This window comes from Kogia breviceps, chromosome 4 (genome assembly GCF_026419965.1).
Source record: "Kogia breviceps isolate mKogBre1 chromosome 4, mKogBre1 haplotype 1, whole genome shotgun sequence".
Classification (NCBI taxonomy): domain Eukaryota; kingdom Metazoa; phylum Chordata; class Mammalia; order Artiodactyla; family Physeteridae; genus Kogia; species Kogia breviceps.
The window spans coordinates 61,848,206-61,867,334 of NC_081313.1; the positions used below are offsets into that span (position 1 = coordinate 61,848,206).

The window sequence follows — 19,129 nt, forward strand, 5'->3', positions numbered from 1 at the left end:
TGCCATTTACATTTATTGATCTGATTAGATTAGAATCTGTCTTTTTACAAACTATTTTCTATTAGTTCCAACTGTTGTTTCTTTTTTATTCCTTTTTGTCTTCTGGATCAATTGAGTATTTGTAAATAATTTTATGTTCCCCTATTCTTCATTATTTCTACCTCTTATCAAAATCTTTATTAGTGATGCCTGAGTTTTTATAGTATACATTTTTAATTAGTCTTGGTCTATGTCCAAATTATAATATTCCTATTCATGTGTACTATAAGGACCTCCCAAAAGATTACTCCCATTTTCTTCCCCAATTCTTTGTGCTATTTTTGTTAGGTATTTTATTTTTACATACACTAGAAATACACAATGCATTGTAATTACTTTTGCGTCAGATAGTTGTCTCTTATAAAAATTAAAAATAGAAATGAATTTTATAATGGACTTCATTAAAGCCATTTCAGCACTTTTCATTTTCTTGTTTAGACCCATGTTTCTGTTTCATATCATAATTGTTTTGCTAGAAGAATTTTGTTAAATATTTCTTTAGTACAAGTCTGCAGGTAACCAGTCCTATAGTTTTTCATTTTTGAAGGATATTTTTACTGGATATAAAATTCTGAGTTCTTTATTTTTTTCTTTCCGTATTTTAAACACATCACTTTGATGTATTCTGACTTGCAGAGCTTTTTTTTTTTTTTTTTTTTTTTTTGAGTTATGCGGGCCTCTCACCGTTGTGGCCTCTCCCATTGCGGAGCACAGGCTCTGGATGCGCAGGCCCGGCGGCCATGGCCCACGGGCCCAGCCAGTCCGCGGCATGTGGGATCCTCCTGGACCGGGGCATGAACCCGTGTCCCCCGCATTGGCAGGCAGACTCCCAACCACTGCGCCACCAGGGAAGCCCTTGCCGAGCTTTTGATGAGATGTCTGTTATTTCTTGTTTTGTTTTTAAAGTATTTTTTCTCTTTCTGCCTTCAAGATTTTTTCCTTATTTCTGATTTTGGGCATTTTGATTATGATGTGCATGTTTGTGTGTTCATTTGTGTGTGTTTTGGTGTGTATCTTTAGTGTTCTCTAATGTTCTTGGATTTCTCATTGGAGTATTTAGTTAATTTTGGAAAATTCTCAGTATTATCTCTTCAGGTAATTCTTCTGCCACTTTTTCTTTTTTTTTCTGGAATTCCTGTTATATGTATGTCAGACTGCTTGATATTGTGCTTCAGCTCTTAGATGCTCTGTTCTTGTTTTGTCCACTCTTTTTTTATCCTTGCATTTCAGTTTGTATAGTTTCTATCTTCAGGTTCACCCTCAGCTGTATTGAGTATATTGATGAGCTTGTCCAAGGTATTCTTCATGTCTGTTACCATGGTTTTAATTTCTACCATAGTCATTTGGTTATTTTCTATAGCTTACTTATATGCTGAGAGTCCTCTTCATTCATGGTATCTACCTTTTTGACTGGAGTCTTGAACATATTAATCATAGTTATTTGAAATTTCTTATTTTAAATAAGAGTGCTAGATACCTCAAAATTCAAGCTGTATTATTGTTCAGTATTCTTTGTTGACAGAAGTGTCTTAGAGGCATATTTGTAGGAAAAAAATATATGTTCTTAAGTTTTCTCTTTGATAAGAGCCTTGTGTAATATGATGAAGACAGTTTAATTGTGACCTAGAGTCTAACCAATGTTAACTTGACTTCTATTTTGCTTTAGTTAGTTTTGCTGTTCAAAGGTAATTTGAAAATGGTTGGCTATTGGCTGAGTTTAGCTGTTTAATGCTTTCTAAATTGAATGGCAATTCAACTGTGAGATTTTAGTTGTCACTCAAGAAAATCTTTGACTAATCAAGTAAAAGTTTTAGTAAATTTTAGTCCTTATTTTCTTATTAGCTGCAAAATACTATTCTGTCTATTGTATTCTCCCTGACTTTTTCTAAAAGGAAGTATTTTAAAGAACCTAAATTATTACAAATGAAAAAATTTATAATCTTCTCATATAAGAAAAACTGAGCATTTGGGATTAATTTAATGTAGATAGTAGTATTCTATTGATTGATGATTAGCTTTCTTGGACAAGATGGAATTAAAATAATATCCTAGAGATAGTTTTATCACATGCTTAAAAACATCAGGATACACAGACAGGTCTCAGCATTTCTGTTACTAGCTCTGTTTTTGGATCATTTAACCTGTCTATCTGCTTATTCATCAGTAAAATGGAGTCAATATTAGTGTCTACCTCATAGGGGTAATGTAAGCATTAAATGGGTAATGCATGTGTTTGCCATCGTTCCTGGCACATAATGTTGAACAAATGTTAGCTGATATTGCAAAATATGGAGTCAGTTAAGTATAGAAGATCCAAAGCTTGAACCCAGGTTGTGGACTAGGTTTAAAATTGTCCAAGTTTAAAATTTCATTACATACAAACTTTTTATTATGCCCCCTGCTTTTAGCAGAACACAGATGGAAAGAAGACAAAGTCTAGGGTCCCTTCCATCCCAGTTCTATGCATTTTAGTTTAGGCTAGTGAGTGTTCTTAATAGATTTTATATCACAGACTCCACTGTGAATCTAAAATTTGTGACTCCTCTTCTTAAAAAGATACAGACATACAAAATATTATGCACAATTTGGGTGGGTTCGTGGTGCTGCCTTTTAAAGCCTATTTATGGAACCCTGTTCTTGGAGAAAGAATTGATTTTGGCACAAAAGCATTAGGGGGAGAATGAGGCTGGTTTAGATAGCCTTGCATCTCAAAGTGACTAAGACAAGGAAAGCAGCTGTATTTCTTAGGTTCCTTTTTATTCTATTGCCTTAACATCATCTGCATCATCAGGAATTTCATGTATTACTTGATTCTGGTAGTAATGAAGTTACCAATCATGTCCCAGAAATTTTCAAGATTTTATCAGAAGCCAAATGTCACTTCTGTAAGCAGAATATTACTTCTGTGAGCAAAATTGTTTGCAGTGCAGTACTGTACTGGGGTAAGAGAGGTACCAACAAGTAACATTTATTGATTGTTTCCTATGTGCCTGTACATCCCTCGCTAAGCACTTTACATGTATTATTTCATCCATATAAAGGTAGATTCCACTGTTGTTCCTATTTTGCATATAGAAAATCTCAGATTTAGGCCTAAATTTTCTTTGAAGTTACACAACTTTAACTGGAAGAGTCTGGATTCAAACTCAAATCTTTCTCTAAAGCTACATGCTCTTAACTACTATGCTGAGTTACCAAAGGTAAAATGTTTAGTACTTTAGTTAAGTTGTACCCATTTATTGTGGTTAAATGTAAAATTTCTGTTCTCCCTATTAAAATAATGAAATACTTTGTCTTCCCTGATTCCTCAAACTGTAGTTGTGATTAATCTCTGTTACTGATATGTAATGTGAAATAAAAGATTTATGTGATCTTAATACAGTTTTTCTGAGATTTTAAATAATAATTTAGGGAAGGAAATTTTTATGAAAGGTGTACTATAACTAGTCAGTATGTTATTTGAAGACAATTAAACCAAAAACAACTGGCTTATTTGAGATTAAGTTTTCCAATAGGCTTTGATCTGGAAGAGCCAGGATGGCAAGCAATAGGAAGCTTTTATTATTTAGTTATTTATTCTGATGAAGAAATTGGTTACATAGTTGGATCTATTATGAATAAATATTCAAAATACCACAAGTACTTCACTGTAAACTGAGGCAGATTACAGTTTAAAAGTACTTAGCTTAAATCAGTTGATAGTGTTTTTCTAACTGTAGTTCTACTCTTTCTTCTTTGGATTAAAATGACTGTGTACAAGCTGGGTTGTTTAAACAGTCGGCTTCGTAACCTCTTTGTATATACAAGACCCATTGCCTTTGCTTTGGGATGCCAGTAGACATTGTCCACACCCACAAGGATGTTTTTTCTTCTGGACTTTTTCTGATTCTGGCTCTGGTACAGCCCTCCACTTGTGGGGTGGGGAGTGGTTATCTGGCCCTGTAAGAGCTTCACAGCCTTACCTGGCTCTTAAAGCAACTCAGATGAACTTGAAATTCTTGTGATGATTGTATTGTTTAAGTTTACACTTTACAGAGTTTTCTACTATTTAGTATATGGGAAATTATTTATACTTAATGTGCTTCCTAGCACTATGACTACCTCAGTTTTTTGCATATGTCTTTAATAAATTTTAGGCTTTTGGCAGGGAATTGCAACCTGGTATTGTAAAATCATTTTCACAGGGGAGTCAGATTCACTTTTTTATATTGTTTTGATGTGAAGAACTATATTTTCAGTGACTGCTTGTGTAGTTAAAAACAAAGTAACCTTTTAAAAATTTGAATTTGATTTTACATTTGTAATAATTTGGACAGATTAGATAGAGGAAGATTTGTGCACTCTTGTACGAGTCCAGATAGTTGAGTAAGTGCTGGCACATGGAGATTAAATCTCAGAGAAAGTTGAAGTATTTTTATTTTATTTATTTATTTAATTAATTTATTTATTTTTTGCGTTACGCGGGCCTCTCACTGTTGTGGCCTCTCCCGTTGTGGGGCACAGGCTCCGGACGCGCAGGCTCAGTGGCCATGGCTTGCGGGCCCAGCCGCTCCGCGGCACGTGGGATCTTCCCAGACCGGGTCATGAACCTATTGTCCCCTGCATCAGCAGGCGGACTCTCAACCACTGCGCCACCAGGGAAGCCAGTTGAAGTATTTTTAAAATAATCATTTATATTAGCATGGTAAATGTACACAAAATGAATTTTACTGTTTCCTTGTCCAGAAACAGGAAAGTTGGTTGATAAAATGAGGCAAACGAAGTCTATCGAGAAAGATATTTTGCCTCCTTCAGTAGTAAAAGTAGAAAAAATGAGTTTTAAGGACTCCGAGGTTTCCATTTCATCAACTTAGTATACTAGCTGTGCTTTTATAGGTACTAACTGTACCTATAAAAGAGGAAGGCACACCAATTTTTACATTCCTCCATTTGTATTTGAGAGCAATGTTTTAGAAGTGGTTCCTTTTTAGTAGGACAGTTTAAGTTTTAAAACATATTCTGTACCTTGTAATAGATTTCTTTGAGGCTGTTATTAGGCAGTTTCAGCTTCTAGACTATATCTGTGAGCTTGGAACTAAGTAGAAAGATCGCTCTTAGGTAACTGAAATAGCTGTTGTGAAGCCTTTAGAATTAGTCTATTTATGAAGCCCTTATTCAGAGAATATATTCTATATATAATTTTAACCATTCTGATATTCTGGTTTCTTGGTACATAGATAATAAAGCAAGATAATAATTAACAAGAAAAAAGAAAATATCTATGAGCCATGCTCACATAAACAAATGATAAATAAATGAAGTGGAAGGGACAAATCTTCTCTAATGAAGACTTCCAAAAATGTGTTTTGGGGTTGGAATAGTCACTGGGATGAACAGGAATGGAGTAAACTTAGGACATTTGAAAATCTTGCCAAACAAATCAAATTCAACAGTATGTTTTTGTTTTTGTTTTTGCGGTACGCGGGCCTCTCACTGTTGGGGCCTCTCCTGTTGCGGAGCACAGGCTCCGGACGTGCAGGCTCAGCAGCCATGGCTCACGGGCCCAGCCGCTCTGCGGCATGTGGGATCTTCCCAGACTGGGGCATGAACCCATGTCCCCTGCATCGGCATGCGGACTCTCAACCACTGCACCACCAGGGGAGCCCAACAGTATGTTTAAAGATATTGTGTCATGACCAAGTGGGTGCAGCTTATTCTTGGAATTCAAGGTTGGTTTAATATTAGAAAATTAGTTACTGTAATTCACCATATTACAAACTAAAATAGAAAAACCATATGATCATCTTAATTGATGCGGAAAAAGCATTTGACGAAATGTAACAGCAATCACTTTCATGATAAAAACACTCAATAAACTGGGAATAAAAGGTAACTTTCTCAACTTGATAAAGGGCATCTATGAAAAACTGTAACAGCTAACATCATACTTAATGGTGAAAGACTGAAAGGGGTTTCTGCTTAAGATCAAGAACAAGATAAGGATGTTCATTCTCACCACTTATATTCAAATTGAAATGGAAGTTCTAGCCAGTATAAACGGGCTGGAAAACCAAGTAAGAGGCATCAAATTAGAAAGGAAAAAGTAAAACTGTCTTTATTCACAGATTACATAATCATCTATGCAGGAAATATAAATGGATATACCTTGTTAATGGATTGGAAGACTCAATATTATGATGATGTGAATTCTCTCAAAATGGATCTATAGATGCGATGCAATCCCAATAAAAATCCCAGCATGTTGTTTTATAGAAATGAACAAAGTGATTCTAAAATGTATATAGAAATGTAATAGTCTAGAATAGCCAAAAGAACTTTGAAAAAGAACAACAAAGTTGGAAGATTAACACTACAAATTTGAAGACTTATTAGAAAACCCAGGTAATCGTATTGACATAAACATTGACATATAGAATGATGAGACAGAATAGAGTGTCCAGAAATAAACGCACCCATATATAGATTACTGATTTTTTAGAAAGGTACAAAAGTAATGCAGTATAGAAAGGACAGTTTTTAAGAAATTATGCTGGAATAATTGTGTATCTATATGCAAAAAAGGAACTTTAATCCATACCTCATACTATATTTAAAAAATTAACTAAAAAAGGGACATAGACTTAAATGTAAAACCAAAAATATATAAAACTTCTGGAAAAAGACAAGAAAAAAAACTGTGTCCTTGTCTTTGGCACAGATTCTTAGATACAGCAATAAAATCAAGATCCATAAAGGAATTGATAAGTTTTGTCGTTTTATGAACTCCAATTTTTGTTCTTTAAAAGACACTCTTGGGATTTCCCTGGTGGCACAGTGGTTAAGAATCTGCCTGCCAATGAAGGGGACACAGGCTTGAGCCCTGGTCTGGGAAGATCCCACATGCTGCGGAGCAGCTAAGCCCCACACACCACAACTACTGAGCCTGCGCTCTAGAGCCCATGTGCCACAACTACTGAAGCCTGAATGCCACAACTACTGAAGCCCATGTGCCTAGAGCCCACGCTCCGCAACCAGAGAAGCCACTGCAGTGAGAAGCCCATGCACTGCAACGAAGAGTAGCCCCCACTCGCCGCAACTAGAGAAAGCCCGCATGCAGCAACAAAGACCCAACACAGCCAAAAATAAAATTAATTTTTAAAAAAGTTAAACTTATATCTATGTGTTCTAGCCATTCCACTTCTAGGTAGTTACCCAGGAGAAAAAGAAATGTATGTTCATATGTAGACATATGTATGAATGTCCATGGCAGCTTTATTTATAGAAGTAAAAAACTAGAAACAATCTAACTGATCATCAACAGGTGAATGAAGAAACAAACTGTGGTGTACTATACAATGGAATACTAACTCAGCAATGAAAAAGAATGGACTTTTGTTACATGTAGCAACATGAGTGAATCTGAAAATGTGCTGAATGAAAGAAGGCAGACAAGAAAAAAGTGTATACTGTATGATCCCATTTAAATAAAACTCTGAAATATGAAACTATAGTGACTGAAAGCAATGGGTGGGGAGGGAGGGTTTAACCAGGAACACAAGGTAAAATTTGGAATATGTTCACTATTTTGATTAGAGAAGGTTCATAGTTATATACTTATGTCAAACCTTACTGAATTGTATATTTTAAATACTTGCAGTTTATTGTATGTTAATTATAATTCAGTGAAGCTATTTGATAAAAAAAATAAAAGGAAAACAAAATTTTTCTTTTGCCAAGATGTTTTGTGGTGCAGTTGGAAATTGAAAGGACAAAGTGAGGCTGGAATAATAATAACGTTGTCTAGTATTTGGATTAACGGTTCACATACATTATTACGTTATTTTAATTTCAAGTCTCAGGTAGTTGCCACTGGTATTTTTAAAAATATTTTTTAATGTTTGAATGTCAGTCTACAAGTGAATATAAAGGCATTGAGAACAATGACATTTTCCCCTTTCTTTTTCTCCCTACTCTTTTTCTTTTTAAAAACAGGAGTGACAGTTCATTCAGATTCTTTGTATTCTTTTTCGTCTATATTTGTCAGTTTGCTGTACATGTACTCCAGGCTGCAGGATTTCATAATTGGGGTAACTGGTAAGTCATTTACTTTAATTACTCTAGTTATAATCTGTTCATCTAGTATCTTAATATAATTTTTGGATTCCTAAAAATATTTGACACAGAAAAACCAGATTAGCAAAATTATACAAATAATAAAAAACGCAATTTAAAAGTTTCCTAAGGAATAACCTTTGAAGGAATTTAAGAAAAGGGTACCTGTTATGTGTAAAGTGCTATTTTAGTTATACAAACATGTATTTTCATACACACACAAATGCATGTGTGCACACATGCACACACGTCTTTGAAAAGTGGAGTCACTGCATGCACATATATGGATATATCTGTAAACAAATAGAATCGTTCTTAGCATGGCAAAATGCTCACTCAATGGGGGACCCTCAGAAACGGAGACTATTTGGACACAAGTTAGGTCATAGATTTATATCTCTCTTCAGACACTCTGGAGCAAACATTCCTTGAGAGAAGTGGTGCATAGAAGAGTACCTATGTATAAAATCATCCCTCCCTCTCTTCTTTCTCTTAACAACCATTGCGTACAGTTGAATTTTTATAAGCTAAAAGCATGTGCGAGACAAGTTTGCTGTGCTACGTACGTAAACTGAAATGATTATGTAACTAGAGTGTATTTGAAGACTTAAATTTAGTATGCTACTACTGAATTAGAGTAGTCACTGGAAGTCAGACAACTGTTGATAGCTTTGCAGATCTAACGGGCACATATATATGCAGAGAATTTATTGGGGTATTTTAAATCAGTTCTAGGAAAGAGTAGATTTCATTATGATTTTTAAAAATGTTTAGTCTTTAGCATTTGAGATAAAGGAAATGTTTTACATGTTTAATTTTAAAAATACACTGCGTATGTTAACAGCACTTTTTGTGTTCTAATGAAACCTAAATAATTTCTTTTGCTTTTTTTAAAAAAAAATTATTTATTTTTGGCTGCGTTGGGTCTTTGTTGCTGTGCACGCGCTTTCTCTAGTTATGGTGAGCGTGGTCTGCTCTTTGTTACAGTGCATGGGCTTCTCATCGCGGTGGCTTCTCTTGTTGTGGAGCATGGGGTCTAGGTGCGCGGGCTTCAGTAGTTGTAGCACGTGGGCTCAGTAGTTGTGGCTTGCGGGCTCTAGAGCACAGGCTCAGTATTTCTGGCGCACAGGCTTAGTTGCTCCGCGGCATGTGGGATCTTCCCAGACCAGGGCTCTAACCCATGTCCCCTGCATTGGCAGGTGGATTCTGAACCACTGCGCCACCAGGGAAGCCCTTCTTTTGCTTTTTAGAACAGACTTAGAAAAAAGTGTTAAAATTGAGCACAGCAGCCTGTGAGGTGACTAAATAGCACAGGAATCTGCTACTGAGGGTGCATACAAGGTGACCTGTTGTAAGACAGACCTCATGTAATTTAGCAGACTTTAAAAAATTAGACTCTTTATTTTGAGATAATTGTAGAGTCACAGACAGTTATAAGAAATAATGCAGAGAGATCCCAAGTATCCTTTATCCAGTTTTCCCCAGTGGTAACATATTGTAAAACTATGGTATAATATCAAAATCAGGATCTTGACATTGATACAGTGAAGACACAGGACATTCCCATCACCAAAGGATCCTTTATGCTGCCCGTTATAGCCACACTCACTTCCCTCCTTAACCCCAGCAATCACTAATCTGCTTGTCATTTCAAGAATGTTATATAAATGGAATCATACAGTTTGTGAACTTTAGCTTTTTTCACTAAGCATAATGCTCTGGAGATTTATCCAGGTTGTTGTGTCTCAGTAGTTCATCCCTTTTTATTCCTGAGCAGCATCCATGGTATGGATGGACCACAGTTTGTTTAACCATTCACCAGTTGAGGGACCTTGGATTGTTCCTGGTTTGGGGCTATTCTGCTAAAAACATTCGTAAACAAGTTTTTATGTGAACATAAGTTTTCGTTTCTCTGTGATAAATACCCAAGAGAAGAGTGTTAATTGTTGGTTCATATGGAAGTTGCATGTTTAGTGTTTATACATTATTTATTTGTTTATTTATTTTTGGCTGCACACCACAGCTTTTGGGATCTTAGTTCCTTGACCAGGGATTGAACCCTGGCCCTTGGCAATGAGAGCCAAGGGAGTCCTAACCACTGGACCTACTAGGGAATTCCCTGTTCAGTGTTTTTAAAAAACTGACAGTATTTTCCAGAATGGCTGTAACATTTTACAGTCCCAACTACAACATATGAGTGATTCAGCCTCCACATCCTCACCAGACTCTGGTGTTGTCACTACTTTTTTTTTTAAGCTGTTCTGATAGGTGTGTAATGATATCTCGCTGTGGTTTTAATATTTATTTCCTTAATGACTCATGATGGTTTTATCTTTTCATGTGCTTATTTGTCATCTGTATATCCTCTTGGTGAAATGTCTCTTCATATCTTTGCCCATTTTCTTTTTTTTTTGGTTGCACTGGTCTTCATTGCTGCGTGTGGGCTTTTCTCTAGTTGAGACGAGTGGGGGGCTACTCTTTGTTGTGGTGCACGGGCTTCTCATTGTGGTGGTGGCTTCTTGTTGTGGAGCACGGGCTCTAGGTGCACAGGCTTCAGTAGTTGCAGCACGCAGGCTCAGTAGTTGTGGCACGCGGGCCCCAGAGTGCGTGGGCTTCAGCAGTTGTGGTGCGCGGGTTCTAGAGTACGTGGGCTTCAGTAGTTCTGGCATGTAGGCTCAGTCGTTGTGGTGCAGGGCTTAGTTGCCCTGCGGCATGTGGGATCTTCCCAGACCAGGGATCGAACCCATGTCCCCTGCATTGGCAGGTGGATTTTAACCACTGACCACCAGGGAAGTCCTTTGCCCATTTTCTAATTGAAACTTTTTAATTATAAGAATTTATTTTTACTGTTGAGCTTTGAAGTTTCTTTATATATTTTGGATACTAGCCCTTTGTTGAATATGTGGTTCTCAAATTTTTTTTACATAATTAAGCAAAATTTAAAATGAACTTTAAAAACTAATAATGAAATCATAGGCTTAAAAAATGTAAAATCTCATGATACACATTTAAGGCTCTGGATTTTGCTGTTTAGGTTTGAATTCAGACTGTGCTGTTTTTATTAGCTGTGTGACCTTGGGCAAGTTACTGAATAATCTTGGTGACTCAGTTTTTTATCTGTAAAATAGGGATTAAAAAGAGCATATATCGTAGCAGGTTGTTCTGAGAATTAAATGAGTTAATACATGTAAAGAACTTGGATGTTGCCTGGATCGTAAGTGCTGAAAATGTGTTAGTTATTATGCTGTTTTAAAAAATTGTGCATTAACTTATTTGCCTAATTTTAGTTTTCTTCTAATTTCATAGCGGTTGGATTTCATCCCTTACTGGTCTCAACAAAAGTATTCCTGTTGGAATCATGATGATAATCATAGCAGCACTTTTCACAGCCTCAGCAGTCATCTCACTAGTTATGTTTAAAAAGGTAATTGAAATTTTATGTCTGTAAATTGTTTTAGTGAACCTGATATTCAGTTCTCATTTTCCCATTTTGCTCTTTATTTAGTGTAACCTCAAGACATTTGGTTGTTATTCTTATGCAAGTTTGCTCTCTGAGGATTACTTTTTACAATTAAAAGTTATATATAGATAAATTTTAGAAAATTGCATCACATTTAATGTTTCCCATAGATAGGGGATATTTTAAAATTCTGTTAACTGAGGGCTTCTTTTATCAATTGAAGAGTCAATCTCATTTTAAAAATTTGTATCTTTTTATATATTCTGATTTCTTTTTTGAATATGAAACATAGTAGCCCGATTAATAAATAGAAGTAAAACTCTTGTGTGGTATGTGCATTTTATCTGTATTTATAATTTAAAGACACTATATTTTATCTAAGAGTATAAAGTGAGCTGGTAACAGATTCAGGCTGAATTATGGACTGAATTTTATTTTTAGTAACTGCCCAATTATCTTAGCTATACAGTTGGCCCTCTATATCCACATGTTCCACATCCTCTAATTTGAGCAACTGTGGATTGAAAATATTAGGGAAAAAAAAAATTCCAGGAAGTTCCAAAAAGCAAAACTTGAATTTGCCACACAATGGCAACTATTTACATAGTATTTACATTGTTTTTACAACTATTTATATAACATTTACATTATTTTAGGTTTTATAAGTAATCTAGAGATGATTTCAAGTATACCTATGGGACAGATGTGGGGAGGATGTGCGTAAGTTACTTGCAAATACTATGCCACTTTGTATGAGAGATTTGAACACCCTCAGATTTTGGTACCCATGGGCGTGGGGATGAGGGTATCATGGATCCAGTACCCACAGATACTGAGGGATGACTGCGCCTCCTCCTGTCGAATTCCCATAGCTGTTTTCCCTGCCTTAAAGAAAATCATTCCATAGGGTAGGAGAAAGGTCAGGTTTTTTTATATATAAAGTTTTATCGTTCCTTGGTTATGTATTTTTGATATTCTACACATGTTCCAACATAATATAGAGACCCTGTGAATAACACCTATGTTTTAAAATAATACTTTTTGTTGGGTCTCACATTAAGGAAAATAAGTCCTTAAAACATTTTTTCTTTGTTTTTTTTTTACTTTATGGCAACTTGAGAATATGTACAAGGATTGCACAGAAATAACTGTACCTCATATTTAAGAAAACTGCATTCTTGAAATATTTTGCTTGTACATTTGTCTTTAATCCTTCTCAAAACTCTGTGAAACCTAGGCTATGTTCTTTCTGTCCATATTTTGCTACTCATTTTCCCTCTTAAAAGCTTTTACTTCTTTTTAGAAATACATATACATGACTATTGAAACTCTGCTTTCTAAAGTTACTAGATTTTATACCAGCCTTTTTTTCCGTTTTCCTCCTCCTTGGACTCTGAAGCCTTCTATTCTACAGGTGGCCCCTCTTCCTCAGCCTTTATGGTTATGTTCTGATTCTCCTGCCTCTGAGGCTAGTCTTTCTCCTTCATTTCTTTGTTCAGCTCTTAAGTAAAGGTCTTCTTAAATGCAGTCAGGTCTCTGCTCTTTGTTCCTGCTCTACAGTGTTTTTTCCTTGGGAATTTCAACCTCCCTCATAGTTTCAGTTTCTTCCCTACCTGCATGAACTAGAATGTTGGAGTTGAAAGACAATGCTTTACACAAACATTTAGTTGCATCTTCAGGTGACTGTTTATATCTCCAGTTGATTTGTATCATCATCTCACAGTAATGCATCATAAACTCATTCTTTTCTCAGAAGCAGCACTCCTTCCAGAAGTTCTGATTCATATTCAAGAAACATTTATTAACACCACATATTGTATGATTCCACTTATATGAAATATCCAAAATAGGTAAATCTATGGAGACAGAAAGTAGATTCGTGGTTGCCTATAACCAGGGGTGGGGTAGAGGGTGACTACAGATGGTTATAGAATTTCTTTTTTGGGGTGATGATGAACAAGGTCTATGAATATACTAAAAACCATTGAATTGTACACTTTACAAGGATAAATTGTATAGTGTACAACATTTATCTCAATGAAGCTGTGTTTTAAAAAGGAAATTTATTAAGTAGCTATTATACATGAGTGGTTCTAAGTACTTTTTCATGTGATTCCATTTAAAACTTATGTCAGTACTTTGTCAGTGCTTCCATTACTTTTTTACTCACTTTCCTAGATACTTTTTTAGTGTCTGTTCCATCTTTCTCTTCCTTTCCATTTCCAACCTCAGCTAACCCAGAGATTTTTTTTACAAGTCGCTCATACCCCATTCCCACTTCCTTCAGTTCACTTTATGTATAGTTACTATTTTAATCTAAAAAAAAATCCCAGGGCTTCCCTGGTGGTGCAGTGGTTGAGAGTTCGCCTGCCGATGCAGGGGACACGGGTTCGTGCCCTGGTCTGGGAAGATCCCACATGCACGGAGCGGCTGGGCCCGTGAGCCATGGCCGCTGAGCCTGTGCGTCTGGAGCCTGTGCTCCACAACGGGAGAGGCCACAAAAGTGAGAGGCCTGCGTACTGCAAAAAAAAAAAAAAAAATCCCAAACAGACCCAGTACTCTGAAGATTTTTGAAGTGGACTTCAGGTTGGGGAATGGGATTGTGGTGGTAGTGGTAGTAGGGCTGGTGGTGACCTTTCACAACTCCCGGATCCAGACTTTATACTCCATTCAAAGTTACTGCTTGGTTTCTTTAAATACATCACGTACATTCCTTTGTCTCAGTTTTTGTTCATGGTATGCTTCTTGACCTCTGGGTTACTTTATCTTCTCTGCCAGTTGAAGACTTACAAGTGTTCTTTCAAGACCTAGTTCCAGTCTCATATTCTTCGTCTGTGAAATAAGGAATTTAGATAAGATGATTTTATGAAGTACAATAAATGGAGATAATATAAGCTAAAATATAGTTTGAGCCAGCTTTCATATTTGTAACAGCAAGGATTTCTTTTAATTTTATAGAAATTGAGATCCAATGAAAAAACCTGATTTTTCTTTTTATTTTCTTTTCCATACTTGCTCAAAACTTGCTGTTTTTTCTTCCAATTTCATTGAGATATAATTGACATACAGCACTATATAAGTTTAAGGTGTATAGCATAATATTTGACTTACATACGTCATGAAATGATTTTTAATAAGTATAACAAACATTCATCATCTCATGTAGATACAAAATAAAAATTTTTTTAATGTTTTTCCTTGTGATGAGAACTGTTAGGATTTACTCTCAACAATTTTCATATATAACATACAGCACTGCTAATTATATTTATCATGTTGTGCATTACATCTCTATTACTTATTTATCTTGTAACTGGAAGTTTGTACCTTTTTGACTGTCTTTATCCAGTTCCCCTTCTCCCACCCCCTGCCTCTCATAACTACAAATCTGATCTCTTTTTCTATGAGTTTGTTTGTTTTTGAAGTATAATTGACCTACAACACTATGTTAATTTCTAGTACACAATATAGTGATCTGATATTTCTGTATGTTTCAACATGATCATCACAGTAAGTCTAGTTACCATCTGTCATCATATAACGGTATTCTATTATTGACTGTATTCCCCACACTGTACATTTTAAAAGAAAAGTCCTTTCGGGCTATGTAGCCATAGTTTATAACCACTAGGAGTCAGGCTTTCCATAAGCAGTTAATGCCCTCTAAAAGTTATCTGTGCACACTGTTTTGGCTCTAGAATAGTTGCTTTTTATTAGGTTATTCTGTGTCTCCAGTACCAGCTAAACGGTGCTCTGTGGTATATATTTATTTCAATGGCAATGAATACAATTTTGAGAATTTTGTTGACATTCTGAAGTCCTGCATAATTCGGAGTTAGCTAATCATTGGTGTCTAAAGTGCCCAGTATGAGCACTATGGTATCTTTGTTTTCCCCATAGTGTCATCTTATAATCCAAATTTAAAATAATTGAAATGCAGGAATATCTGTCTCTTGTACCTCTTCGTAGATAAGGGAATAGTTTAATCCTTACCTTTCACAGATAGATTTTTTAAAATTTTCTTTTAGATTATTCCCAAACAATATTTTTTTATAGGCCCATCTTTTTATAGTAAGCTATTAGAAAGAATTAAATAATAGTTTTGGGCTAAGGGGGAGGTATTATAAATGGCTCAAATAACAAATGAACGAGTCATAGGAGATTATATATCAGGGGAATACAAAATTTCCCCCATCCTTTAATTGATATAAGAGCTAGAATAACTTAGTATGGTAGAGATAAATAGATAATACATAATTTGTATTTCCTTTGGGACCTAGTTTTGAATGGTTATTTTTCTATGAAATTAAAAAAATTGTTAATAGACTTTGTCCACATTAATAAAATAATTGTTAGTAGTGATTTTTTTGCACTTCAGAAGAATTTTAGAAAAAAGTTATTTCACTTCTTTAAAAAACAAGTTTTTAAAGTACTTAACAAATTTTTTTCTATACACAAATAATCTGTTTTGCAAATGATCTTTTATTTTGTGTGAGAGTATAGAATTGGGGTATAGGATCCACAATAATGAAAAGTCTCATTTATTAGTTAAATTGGTGTTTTACAGTAAATGCTTTGTGAAGCTATCCTACTGTATATAAAATGACAGTCTGCTTAGATTAAAAGTGAATTTCACTTTCTTTGAAAGCATTGTAGTTGTTCACTACCCTCCCCCCCTTTTCTTTCTGATTTATTTTGGATCTAGGACAGAATGCTGATAATTTTACTGTAATATCTTTCTGTACTATCACAGACAAGCATGCTGCTTCTCTCTCTTCCCCTCTCTGAATCGTCCAGTACTAAGGTCTTTTCTGATTAGGTATCAATTTCAGATGATTCACATTGCCTATTAAATGCTAGTCCACATGCTGCTTATCTTCATCCAGGGGACACAGAGTAGGTACAGTAATACTTTTGAATCCCTAGAAAAATTGGCACTCTGAGCAGGTTGTTTATATCTGTTATCAGTTGGTATCCTTAGTATGTTCACTTTTTTTTTTGGATTGCCCCAATCTTAATTTTGTTATCCGTTTCTATGAGTACTAGGCTAGTTACTTATTAGATCCCAAACCTCGGTTAATATAACTAAATTATTGTGAATTATCTTTACGTAGGCATCTTCAAATTCAGTGGATCTGCTAGTTTATAATGCTGTACATATGATATTTTCATCCAAATAATCTTTATATGCATATTTTAATGGCTTTATTACTGAGATGTAACTCACATATCATGCAGTTTACCCATTTAAATTGTATAATTCAATGCTTTTTGGTATATTACATTATTAATTTTTAAAAATTGTGGCTCTACATAAAACATAAAATTTGCTATTTTAATAATTTTTAAGTGTACTACTTAGTGGCATTAATTACATTCACAATGTTGTGTAACCATTACCACTATTTCCATTTTTCATCACCCCAACAGGAAATCTGGGGTCATTAAGCAGTAACTCTTCAATTCCCCCTACCACCAGCCCTTAATAACCTCTAGTCTATTTTCTGGCTCAGTGAATTTGCCTATTCTAGATATTTCATATAATTGGAATCAAACAGTATTTTCCTTTTGTGTCTGGCTCATTTCACTTAACATAAAGGTTTATCCATGTTGTAGCATGTGTCAGAATTTCATTCTTTTTCATGACTGAATAATATTCCACTCTATGTATATACTACATTGTGTTTATTAGCTTGTTGATGGACACTTGGATTGTTTCCACCTTTTTTCTACTGTGAATAGTAGTGCTACTATGAATATTGATGTACAAGTATTGCTTTGTCTCTGCTTTCAGTTCTTGTGGGTATATACCTAGGAGTGGAATTGCTTGGTGGTCATATGGTAATTCTATGTTTAGCTTTTTGAGGAGCCATCAAACTGTTTACTGCAGTGACTGCACCATTTTACATTCCTGCCAGCAATGTGCAAGTGTTCCAATTTCTCTACATCCTCGCCAACATTTATTTTCCATTTTCTGATTATAGCCATCCTAGTAGGTGTCAAATAGTATGTTCACTTTTAAAACAATTAACCTCTGAGGTAATTGCAAACTAATAAGCATTTTACTTTGTAACACAGGTATAGTCTGCTAGAGTAGTACTAAACTTATTTGGTAACTTTTTTTAAATAATGAGGATGATTTGGGGCCATTTGTTTAATCCATAGGAGATATAGAAACAAATAATTGTTCAGTGACTTCTACCACAAGTTACTATGTGTTCTGGGGGTATAACTATGTGTGGAAATTGCCACTTCCCCTCAAGGAACTTAAAAAGCATGTAGGATATAAGACATGTGAATAAACCCTGCAAAAGAAGAGTCACAATATACATCCCTAAAAGTCTTGGAAGTGCTGACAAAAGGGAGAGCTACAGCTAGTTCAGGCAGAAGGAGGACAGCAATATTTAAGATACACCTCAAAGGATGAGTGGAATTTCAACAGTGTGGATCTAGAGTAGTAGTTAAAGAGGTTACAGAAAGGGTATCTGACCCAGATCTATGGGCAGGAGCGTTCATAGAGAGTTTCTAAGAAATGTTTAATTGGAAAAATTAGGCTTAGAGGTCCAGAAGTTTTTTCAAAAACTCGAAATGAGAATGAAACAATTTTCAAAAACTCATTTTTCCCAGCTTTAAAAAATGTTGAAATCATTTTGGTATGACAGGGATCTTAAAAGCATGCTTTCTTTTTTTTTCTTCCAGTTTTATTGAGATATAATTGACATACAGCACCATATAAGTTTAAGGTGTACAGCATAATGGTTTGACTTAGATACATCATGAAATGATTATCACAATAAGTTTAGTGAACATCCATCATCTCATATAGATACAAAATGAAAGAAATAGAAAAATATTTTTCCTTGTGATGAGAAGTCTTAGGATTTACTCTCTTAAGAACTTTTGTATATAACATACTGCAGTGTTACTTATATTCATCATGTTGTACATTGCATCCCTGGTACTTTGTCTTATAACTGGAAGTTTGTGCCTTTTGTGCCTACTTTCATCCAGTTCCCCCTCCCTCCACCGTGTTTCTTATAACCACAAATCTGATCTCCTTGTCTATGAATTTGTTTCTTTTTGAAGTATAATTGATCTTGAACACTGTTAGTTCCTGTTATACAACATAGTGTTTTGCTATTTCTGTACATTTCAAAATGATCACCACAATAAGTCGTTACCAACTGTCACCATACAAAGATATTACATAATTATTAACTATATTCCCCACACTGTACATGTCATACCTATGACTCATTTATTTTGCAACTAGAAATTTCTAATCTTAATCTCCTCAGCTATTATTCTCCTCCCCCACCCCCTCCCCTCTAGCAACCACCTGTTTGTTCTCTATATCTATGATTCTGTTCCTGTTTAGCTATGTTTCTTCAATCGTTTTGTTTTTTAGATTCCACATGTAAGTGGAATCATACAGTATTTCACTTAGAATAGTACCCTCTATGTCCATCCACGTTGTCACAAATGGCAAGATATCATTCTTTTTTATAGCTGAGTAGTATTCTGTTGTGTGCGTGGGGG

The 19,129-nt window shown here is 35.2% G+C and overlaps 1 protein-coding gene across 2 annotated transcripts in view; it reads left to right on the top strand.

Moving 5' to 3' along the window:
* Window positions 1-19,129, top strand: part of SCAMP1 (secretory carrier membrane protein 1) — a 107,802-nt gene that overhangs the window by 74,853 nt on the left and 13,820 nt on the right. For both annotated transcript variants that reach the window (XM_059061394.2, XM_059061395.2), the window contains 2 exons: window positions 8,011-8,112; window positions 11,437-11,554. In XM_059061394.2, the coding sequence (XP_058917377.2) occupies window positions 8,011-8,112; window positions 11,437-11,554 (220 nt within the window). The remainder of the gene's footprint in view (window positions 1-8,010; window positions 8,113-11,436; window positions 11,555-19,129) is intronic.